Below are 11306 nucleotides of genomic sequence, written 5' to 3' on the forward strand. Positions count from 1 at the left end.
TTTTCTATTGGCCAAAGTGTGAAAGTCCCTAGTGGTACAGTGGAAAGATCACTGGCAAAGGAGTCAGAGGACCTGAATTCAAATCCTACTTCTGATATTTTCCACTGGGTACCCTTAGGCAAGTTATTTCGTCTCCTGTGGCCTCGGTTTCCTCATCTGTAAAATGGGCTTAGCAGTCTTTGAGAACTCTTTCAATTCTAAATATGTGATCCTACAATCAAATTTTACCGTTGATACTTAACTGCTTGTGTGACTTTCGGCAACTCTCTCTGGACCTCAGTTTCCTCATCCATCAAATGAGTGTCTTCCAGCTTTAAATCTACGACCCTAAGGACCCCTGCACCGTCTCCGGTCTACATGTTTCTTTCTCCCACCCAGGCTCTGTGTCCACCCACCCCTCCAAAACAAAAACAAAAACTGACTGGCTGATTCGGGCCATCTCTTCAATGTGGGTCTGTTTCCTCTCTGTAACGTATAGAGACTGGACCAGATGAGCTGATCTCTAAGGGCTCAAGTCCTTACATCCTGTGTTCTAACATTCTTAAAGATTCAGCCTCTAGGCTAAATCTAAGAGGAAAGGCAAAGGAGTATGTACTGGGGAGGTAAAGTGGGACAGGGAGGGAACAGGAGTTGGGGCCATTATGTCCTTCCCAAGACCAGCCTCCCTGCCACACCCCCCGCTCCCCCTTGCTCTCCCGACCTGGCCGGAAAACCGTTTTGTTTACTCCCAATTAAAGGCTGGGGCGGAGAACCTGAAGGGGGCGGGGAAGGGGGGGGAAGGGGCGTCAAAGTCCAGCCCAATATAAGGACAAGCCGGGTCAAGCCCATTCATTCTCCACCGCTGCTGTCCTGTCTCCGCAATGGTGAGTCTCTCCCTGCGCCCCAGTCAGCTGCGGCTGCTGCCGCCGCTACTGCTGCTGCTGCTCCTGCCACCGCCTCCGTGCAGGGGCGCAGAGCCGCCGCCAGAGGACCATGAGCACCGCGTGCAGCTAGGAGCCATCCGCAGCGCCATCCTGGCCCGGCTCGGGCTGTCCGCGCCCCCCAAAGCGCGCCCGCTGCCTCTCAGCGCAGCCGAGGTCTGGAGGCTGCAGCGCCGCTACGAGGAGGCACTGGCCCAGCTGAGAACCAACGGGAGCCAGGAGGCGACGGGCTCGGGTCGCAGTTCGGGTCCCAGCACCCCCAAGGTCCGGATCCTGACGCCCAAACGTAAGCGATCTGGCGGTCCGGAGCCTTACCGAGATTGGAATAAAGAGGCAGATGAGAGGATGTAGAAAGTACAGACAGCCCGGGGAAATTATAAGGTAGAACGCAGGATGACAAAGTTGGAAGAGATCTTAAAACTATTTCATGACTGGGTTGTTTAAAAAAAAACAAAAAAAACAAAAACAAAAACCTTTTTTAGCATCAAAGCCAGGACTAGAAGCTAGCTAGGTCTCCTAACTTTGGAGTTTAGGGCTCTCGGCATCTCTGCTCCCAGCTCCTGGGCAGGACAGCGTTCCCTGGGGCTCAGACAGTGCCAAACGACACACGAGGATTAGGGACCTGGGTAAGGAGAAGGGAGCAGAGATCGGATACATGAAACACGCCTAGATGCATCCTGAGAAGACCGCAAGCGTACTGTACAAAGCCATAAGAGAGATCATTACCGGGGCAGCTCGGTGGCATAGTGGATAGAGCACTGGCCCTGAAGTCAGGAAGACCTGAGTTCAAGTCCGGCCTCAGACCAAACACTTAACACTTACTAGCTGTGTGACCCTGGGCAAGTCAGTTAACCCCAATTGCCTGGGTGAAAAAAAAGAGAGAGAGAGAAAGAGATCATTACTTCAGTTTTACAGACCGGAGGTATTGGTGGGTGGGGTGGGGTGGGGTGGGGTGGGGTGGGGTGGGGTGGCGTGGGGGTGGAGAAGAACTTTGCTAGAAGCCGAATAGGGAATTGGAAGCCAAATCTGTCCTCCAGTGTTTCGGGTGGAGAGGGGTGACTGGAGCAGAACACAGGCTGGGAGAGCCCCTGGGGCAGGGTGGATTAGCTCCCTAACGCCTTTCCCTCTTCCCTCTCTCCACAGTTGAGCTCAGTCAGAACTCCCGCGATGTGCGCCTCCACCTGCTGATCGACAGGGAGGCTCTGATTGCGGGGATGCGGGAGGTGCCGCGGGTGCTACGCGCCCACCTGCGGCTGTTTCTGCCACCTTCCCCACGGACCCCGACTGAGTGGGCCACCTCGCGGTTACATGCTGAGCCCAAGAGCCTGAGGCTCGACCTGACGCGGCCGCTGAAGCGCTGGCTCCAGCAAGGCAGAGCTCCAGGGCCCGTGCTGCGGCTGCCCCTGACTTTGCCTCCCGACGTGTCCCGAGAGCTGCTCCGACAGCCTCAGGCCCCGCGCGCCATCCTGCGCGTGAAGTTCCAAGGGCTGCCCCGCAGGGAGCCCCGCAGGGCGCGATCGCTGGAGCCCGACAAAGACTGCGAAGAGGGCAGCGGGCACCGCTGCTGCGCCCACTCGCGGCGCGTGTCCTTCGACGAGCTTGGCTGGGCCGACTGGGTGCTGGCGCCGCGTGACTATGAGATGCGCTTCTGCGAGGGCTCCTGCCCACACAACTACCGACCGGCGAGCATGCACGCACAGCTCAAGGCGCGCCTGCATCGCGTGGCCCCCGCTGCTGTGGGCCCACCCTGCTGCGTGCCCTCTGCCTACGAGCCCATGGTACTCATGCACTATGGCAGTGATGGGCACGTGGAGCTCACGCCCTTTGAAGACCTGGTCCCCAAGGCCTGTCACTGCGCCTGACCCAGTTGAACCTGCATAGTGGGAGAGGCTGGATATTGGCAGTATAGGAAGGGCGGACATCCAGGGTCCCTTCTCCCCAGCCTAGCGAGGCATTCCAAAGCTGATTTTTAGACTTGGAATCCAGAGTGACTGAAGAATAGGGCTGGGGGTGATCACCTTTGGCACCTATATAGCTGTGGCCAAAGAATGGAGCTGAAGGGGGCCAATGATGGCATCTATGTTTCCTGCCTCCCTGGCTTGGGAGAAGCAGCTGTATTTATAAATATGTATTTATTGATTATTTATTGGGGCTGAGGGGATGGGGGGGTGGGAGATTTGTACTACTCTTGTTTCCTGGCGTGTATTTATAATGACCTCTGTTACAGAATGGATCCTTTGTTACTTTGAAAAGTGGATTTAAAATAAATACTAAAACTGAACTATGTCAAATCTTGAGTTGGGGTCAGGGGAAAGGTTTTGGTCAGAAAAGAATAATGGCAGCCCCTCTATACGCCGACCCTAGCTGTGGACTTGGTCAAATGTCTTAATGGTTCTCAGCCTCATCTGTAAAATAGGGCTAATAATACTCCACACCTGTTGTCAGGAAAGAACTCTTAGGTCAAGGTAAAGTTCTATTGAAATAATTATTTATTATCTTAAATTATCTCACCCCTCCTCTAAAGTCTTTTATTCAATGACTCACAATGGCCTGGGGTGGGGGTGGGAGGTCATTGAACCCCCATAGACTTTTTAAAAATTTTAAGGCTTTTTTTTTTTTTTACAACACTTATTTTCTGTCCCACAAGAGTGGAATGCCTTCTTGCCAGTATAGCAAAGTATAGTATAGCAGTATAACAATAGAGATTATAGCAAAAATCCCTTTCATTGAAAATAATGTGTGGACCTGATTTATTCCAGTTAGAGGAAATTACCTGGTAGAGAGTAATCAAAATGTGATTGGGTTTTACATATGTGAATATTCACTGAGAAACACAAAAGTTAAACAAGACCAACCTATGAGCTGGCAGTATCTAACAGCATAGGTAACATTCTGTACCTGTAGTCAGTCCTTCCTAGCTCCCCACTAAGAGGATGGAAGTGTTTTCTTGTTTATTCTCCAGGTCCAAGATGGTGATGATGACGATGACGATGATGATGATGATGATGATGATGATGAAGATGATGATTATAGCTAGCATTTATATAGCACTGTAAGATTTACAAAGTGCTTTACGTTTGCTATTTCATTTGATTCTCACCAGCAACCCTGAGAGAGGTGCTATTATTTTCCGCATCTTACAGGTGTCAAAACAGGCTGAGAAAAGTTAGATGACTTGCCCAAGATCACACGTCTCAGTCAGGATATGGAACTCAGGTATTTCTGAGTTCAAGTTCAGCACTGTAACCATTATGTACCTAACATATGATGTCATTTTTGTCCTCTGAAGAACCCTGGAAGATGGGTTCTCTGGCCATTTTATAGATGAGGCAACTGAGGCAGGCAAAGGTTAAATGACTGGCCAAGAATCACACAGCTTGTTAAGTGTCTGAGGCAGGAGTCTAACTCAGGTCCTTCTGACTGACTGAAAGTCCCATACTCTGTTCACTGTGCCAAGGTTTGACCCCAAGTCCTTGAAGGAAGAGACAAGCTTTGGTTGGACCAATCCACTTTTACAAGTTTTAACTCTGAGCCCAATTGATGGCCCTTGGCTGTTCTCTGAAGATCACAGAATCACAGAATTCTAGTCCAACCCATACCCAAAGGGAACCCCTGTTTAACTATGCCTGAAAAGTGGTCCACTTAAGTTCAGAGAAGTTCATCACCCAGTTGAAATTTTTTGACTGAAACAACTCATGAAGATTATCTTGGGAATACTAGAACTGGTCATGTATATACTGAAATATCTCTTCACTAAGGACAAGTTAGTAGCAAAGTCAGAACTTGAAACCAGGTCTCCTGTGATGACCACCCCAAGGTTTGCCTCTCTAACTCTCCCATGGGAAGGAAGGAGGGGGTACACAAAGGATAATGGAAGAGAGAAGGGACAAAGAAAAGGAGGTCTGGATAGACAAGAGATTTTCAACAATTTAGGGCTCCCAAACATGAACCCACAAATAGAGGAGGATGAATCAGCCTCTGCACCCAACAGACATAGATGGCAGGAGAGTCTTGAGGGCCACACAGCCCAAAGCAGGGGTCATTGAGTCACAGGTGAGGTGGAAGGGAAGTCTTTTTAAAGTCCCATTGGCTGATTTCCAGCAGCCCGCTGGTCCAGTGCTGGCCTAATGCCTCCATGTGCAGAAGACTTTCTTACTTTTGAAGCAATGTACCAAATGGAATCAAGCCAAATTAACCAAAGCGTCCACTTCTAATCTCTAGGTCAAAAGTCTACATGGCTGTGGGAGACTGACAAGTAAGGATTCCCTGACTTCTGACCTGCCCCTGGTATCCAGAGCAACAGGTACTGGGCAGTATAAGCCTACTCTGGCAGTTACAGGTCAGGGTGACTCTGACCCTTCTCTGAATACCTGTAAACAGGTCTATGTTCCAGGCATGTAGATATGTGACCTTGGACATGTCACTTCCCTCCTGCCCTGCATTCTTCTATTCTGTAAAGTAAAGGTGTTAGACTAGGTTACCTCTAAAGCCCTTTTCCATTTGAAATTTCAGAATCTCAGAGTTGGAAAGGACCAAGGTAGCCATCTAGTCCAACTAAACCTGAATAAGAATACCCTCTATACCATCTCTGATGAATCCTGTTATCATCAGATCATAGATTTAAAACTGGAAAGGACTTTAAAGGTCCCCTCATTTTACAGATTGGGAAACTGAGGCCATGAGAAGATAGGTGACCAACCCAAGATCACATGGGTTATTGGTCCCACCATCTTCCCAAGTACCTGGGCATCCAGCTTCAGTGGCTGCAGATGATGGAAGTGGCTGAGTAAGGATGAGGGGGAGGGGGTTAGAGAGGAAAAGAACTGTAACCCCAGCTGTAAGAGAATGGGGTCAAGGAATTCAGGGGCCCAGATGGTAAGGTCAAGTAGAACTGAGAGATCCATGGATCTCATTGATGAATATTGATGAAAATGTCTCAAATAAAATTCTGGTGAGGAGACTATAGCAAGATGTCCAGAAAAAATTAGCAAAGAGCAAGTAGAATTCATACCAGGGATGCAAAGATGATTCAACATCAGGATAATAATTAGCATAATTGTTGTTCAGTCATGGCAAAAATACTGGAGTGATTTACCATTTCCTTCTCCTGCTTATTTTACAGATGAGGAAACTGAGGCAAACAGGATCAAGTGACTTACCCAGAGTCACACAGCTAGTAGGTGTCTGAGGTCAGATTTAAACTCATGTCTTCCTGCCTCCAGCTCTGGAGCACTATCCACTGTGCCACCTAGCTGCCTTACACAAAAGTAGGGGAATCAAAATTAGCGTGTTCAGAGGTCCCCAAAGTTATACATTAGCTAATATAGCAACTTTATACTTGCTTTTCAGTAGTTCCACCTTGTTGAGATGTAAGGCTGATTAAGGCAGTCAGTCACTGGTGGTGACAAGGTAAGTAAGCCAAGAGGTGTGGCAGAGAAGCCTAGAATGGTCAGTTGCCACCAATTCATAAGGTATGTTCTCCTCCTAGAGCTAGAAAGCCACTGCAGATGAAACAGACTAGACACAAGGAAGAAACAATAGAACAATGGAACTCAATAACCAAGTATTCAATAAATTAAGAAACTTAATTTACTTAGAAAAGACATCTCTATTTGGGTGGAAAAAAACTACAGGGAAAACTGGAAAGTATCTGGCAGAAATTAGGCTTAGACTGACACTTTACACCATATACTACCTTACATTGTAAGTGAATATATGACCTTAATATTAAAGATCATAATATTTTTAAAAATTAGGACATAAACAGATCACATACTTTTCACAACTGTGGGTAGATGTTTTTAATCAGACAAGGAATAGAGGTACTTACACAAAATAGAATAGATAACTTTGATCATATGAAACTGAAAAGCTGCTACAGAAGTAAAATTGATGCACCAAGAATAAAAAGGGAGAGTAAAATGGGGGAAAAAAAACATTTGTATCAAATTTCTGATAAGAGTTTGGTATCCAAGTTACATAAACAATTAATAGATACAATAATAATCTAAAGTGACTACCCAATAGATATATTTAAAGGTTATGAACAAACAGTCCTTAAAAGAAGAATTACAAACTATTAACAATCACATGAAAGAATGCTCCAAATCACTAATAATAAAAGAAATGCAAATCAAAAGAATCCTTAGGTTTTACCTCACACCCAACAAATTGGCAAAAATAAAGAAAAAGATGGGAATAGTCAATATTGGAGGGGTTATGGGAAGACTGACACACTGGTACATTGTTGGTGGAATTGTGAATTAGTAAAACCATTTTAAATTAGTAAAACCACTGAAAGCAATCTGGAATTATGAAAACAAAGTTATTAAAATATTCATGCCCTCAGAATCAAAGATTCCAAATATATTGGCACTTTTTGTATCATCAGTTTTATGATTATTAGTTTTATGATATTATATTATCTCATCTGTGATATCAAAGAATTGGAAACAAAGTAGATGCCCACCAGTTCGGGAATGGCTGAAAATTGTGGTCCATTAATATAATGGAATGTTATTGTACTGTATGAAGCTGCAGAAGCGAGGAATACAGAGAAGCATGAAAAGATCTACATGAACTGATGCAGAGTAAAGTAAGCAGAGCCAAGAAAACAATATATACAACTATAATAATGCAAACAGAAACATACACACACACACACACACAATCAAAAGTGGATGTTGCAAAATTACAAAGAACAAGCATGACTTAAAAGCAGAGATAGAAAGCACTCCTACCCTACCATCACTCTTTTGTAGAGATTAGAGGTATACAAATTTTGCGCATTGCACATATTTTTAGACTTTTTGATATATTAATCAAGCAATGATGATTTTTTTTCCTTTTTCCATTTTTTTGTCTTAAAATACTATTTTATATGTGGGATGGCTCTCTGGAATGGGAAGGGGAGAGATGCTGGGAAAAATTATGATGATAAAAAATTCAAAATACATCACCAAAAACTTTTTAAAAAAGCCAATGAAGCCACTACTGGGTCCGTATCCCAAAGAAATTTTAACAAAAAGAGGGGAAAGAGCCTATTTGTATAAAAATATTTTAGCAGCTCTTTTTGTGGTGGCAAAGAGTTGGAATTTAAAAATATGTTTATCAATTGTGGAATGGCTGAACAAGTTGTGATATATGCTCACATATTGACTACTATTGTGTTATATGAAATGACAAGCAGGATGATTTCCGAAAAACCTGGAAAGACCTAAGTGAACTGATGCAGAGTGAAGTGAGCAGAACCAGGAGAATAGTGTACACAGTAATAGCAATATTGTATGACAGACAACTGTGAATGATTTAGCTATTCTGAGCAATGCAATGATCCAAGATAATCCCTAAGGACTAAAAAATGCTATCTACCTTTAGAGAAAGAACTGATGGAGTCTGAATGCAGATTGAAGCAATCTAGTTCTCTCTCTCTCTCTCTCTTTCCTCCTTCCATTCTTCCTTCCTTTCTTTCTTTGTTTTGGTTGAGTTTTTTTTCCACAAAATGATTAACATGAAAATGTTTTACATGATTCCATATGTATAACCTATATCAGATTGCTTACCATCTTAGGGAAGGGAAACAGGATGGAGGAAGGGTTAGAATTTGAAACTCAAAACTTAATGAATGTTAAAAATTGTTTTTACATGTAATTGGGGAAAAAATAAAATAGTTTTTAAAAAGTCAAGGGATTTTCTTTCTCTTGGTTTGTCCCTTTTGCTTTGATGCATCTTTTGCTTTGATGCACCTTTTGCTTTGATGCATCTTTTACAACATGAATAATGTGGAAATATGTGTAATTGTATATATATAGATTGCGTGCTTTCTTGGGGAGGGAGGAGGGGAGGGAGGGGGGAAAATTTTAAACTGAAAATCTTATAAAAGTGAATGCTAAAAATAAAAAATAAATAAATAAATTTAAAATTTAAAAAGTCAGTGAAGACAAGTTTCAAAGAATTGCTAGTGCTTTTGTTCTCCAAAAACGTGGCATGAACTGGTAGTGCTTTGCCCATAACAAACACAAGTCTCTCATTTCCTGTGACATCTCTAGCCATCTTGGGTAAACAAAATCTGTTTCTTACTTGCTCCAGGGTCCTCTCTTGACTTGTGGGTCCAAAGTCATCAGGCAGAGCTTTCATGGATGTAAAGTGATATGCATTGGGCAGCACCAATTGCTTCTTAGTACCATATGTGGGATCAGTGACAGTCCAGTATGATGTTTCATTGCACATCTCCAACTCTGCTTCAACAGTAGAGAGCCCTCTGAGCAATTCTTTAGAATGTGAGGTCTTTTTTTTATTTTAAACATGTATTCTTAAAACTTTGGGTTACAAATTTTCTCCCTTCCTCCCTCCCCACCCACCCTCATTGAAAAGGCAAGCATCTCCAGACAGGTTATAGATGTGTAGTCATGCAAAACACTTCCATAGTAGTCCTATTGTGAAAAACTAAGTATATTTCCCTTCATCCTATCCTACCCACAATTTATTCTATTCTCTCTTTTGACCCTGTCACTCCTCAGAAGTGTTTGCTTCTGATTATCCCCTCCCCCAATCTGCCCTCCCCTCTATCAACCCCCTGCTCTCTTGCCCCTTCCCCCCTTGTTTTCCTGTGGGGTAAGATAGATTTCCACACCCCATTGTGTATGTTATTCCCTCCTTAAGCCAAATCCTGTGAAAATAAGATTTACTCATTCCCTCTCACCTTCCCCCATTTCCCCTCCACTGTAAAAGCCTTTTCTTGTCTAGAATGTGAGGTCTTTAGCAATGAAATGAGATTCACATATACTGCTGGCATACTATCTGCTGGAGGTCTGTGCTGCCCTTTTGCTTATGCTCTAGCTCCGTGTGACTCACTTGGAGCTTTCACGGCTTCACGGCTTCCTTAAGTATCCCTGTAGCTTTAGTATTCTGTGGCCTGCAGGGCAGGGCATTTGCCTACTTCCCTGGCTGGTAGAGTATGCTGATTAGCTAGTACCGCTACCCATCTCTGGCATACAACTTCTAACTTTACACTGCTCAGAATGTTATCAGTTAGGGGGAAGCTAGGTGGCACAGTGGATAGAGCTCTGGCCTTGGAGTCAGGAGGACCTGAGTTCAAATCCGGCCTCAGATACTCGACACTTACTAACTGTGTGACCCTGGGCAAGTCACTTAACCCAGTTGCCTAGCAAAACAAACAAACAAACAGAATGTATCAGTTAATTGTTGCCACTGCATATTTGTGACTTTGTTCTATCCATGTAGTCTTTGCCTACTTCAAAGCCCAAAACTCTAGCTTGTGTATGGGGTGATAAGTCTCCCTCTCATTCAGTCCTCTGCTAGCAAATGGGACTGGTTTCTGGTGACCACTCTCTTGGTGCAGAAATGCTCTCAAGCCCTCCAAGCTGGTATCTGTAAGCAGTACAAAAAGCTTGTTTGGATCTGGGTCGATAAGGGTGCGTGTGTGAGGTAGCTGACCAAGTCTTTGAAAGTTTGTTCACAATTATCCATCTATCAGTGTCCAAAGGGCTTATGGGTTTTCAAACAACTGCCACCAGGTGTGATGATGCAGTCCCTGTTACTTATAACTCTGCTCCTGGGGGATGGATCCCCCAGGAATCCTGAATTGTAGGAGGAGTAAAGCCAATTGTGTTTCTGCACTAAGTTCAGCACTATTATAGTGAGCCCCCAGGAGCATAGCACCACCAGGCTACCTAAAGAGAGATAAACAGGACCAGGTCAGGAAGAGAGAATAGGTAGGGGAGGTAGATGCCTTTTAGAAACCCTTGCTTTCTATCTGAAGGATTATTATGTTCTCCAAATATATGGCATGAGTTGGTAGTGCTTTGCCCATAACAAACACAAGTCTCTCATTTCCTGTGACATCTATAGCCATCTTGGGTCAATCTCTTTGTATTTGCTTACCTGTGTACATATTGTTTCCCCAGAGGATATATTCCTTAAGAGCAAAGATTGTTTTATTTTTGTCTTTGTATCCTAATTCCTGACACACAGTAGACACATAATAAATGCCTATTTAGTGAGTGAATTCATGGTTAGATGGATGGTTAATAAATACATATAGTAAAGAATAGATTTTTTTTCCATCCAGCAGAAGATAAAGATGATGCAAAGGAATCTCCTTTCTCTAAGAGACATACATGCTCAAGAACTCTTCTTTTCTTCTACGGCCAGCTCCCCAAACCCTTGAACTTGGGATTGTTTTCCAGGCAACCTCCCCCAAAGCAACTGCCTACTAAATCTCCCTCCTCTGGCTGACTTGGATTCTTGGATGTAAGGCTATTTTCCAGGCAACAAGTAAGGTTTGTGCTACTCGGGAAGTCTCTCTTCTCTGTCTAGAAGGTTACATTCTAGGACTGCAACATGTGGGAAATAGAAATCCCTCTT

General features: G+C 44.2%; 1 protein-coding gene across 1 annotated transcript; it reads left to right on the top strand.

Moving 5' to 3' along the window:
- The first annotated feature begins 852 nt into the window (after positions 1 to 852).
- On the top strand, positions 853 to 3072 carry GDF15 (growth differentiation factor 15). The gene is made up of 2 exons (XM_027853293.1): positions 853 to 1206; positions 2064 to 3072. Exons 1-2 carry the CDS (start codon positions 861 to 863, stop codon positions 2780 to 2782), a joined length of 1065 nt encoding a protein of 354 aa, XP_027709094.1. The 5' UTR covers positions 853 to 860; the 3' UTR covers positions 2783 to 3072.
- Positions 3073 to 11306: the final 8234 nt, after the last annotated feature.

This window comes from Vombatus ursinus, unplaced genomic scaffold (genome assembly GCF_900497805.2).
Source record: "Vombatus ursinus unplaced genomic scaffold, bare-nosed wombat genome assembly UNPS02009918.1, whole genome shotgun sequence".
NCBI lineage: Eukaryota > Metazoa > Chordata > Mammalia > Diprotodontia > Vombatidae > Vombatus > Vombatus ursinus.

Coding starts and splice junctions, on each gene's coding strand:
- GDF15 (XM_027853293.1), top strand. CDS start 861: ATGGTGAGTCTCTCCCTGCGCCCCAGTCAGCTGCGGCTGCTGCCGCCG. Junction 1,207..2,063: donor CCGGATCCTGACGCCCAAAC/GTAAGCGATCTG, acceptor CTCTCTCCACAG/TTGAGCTCAGTCAGAACTCC.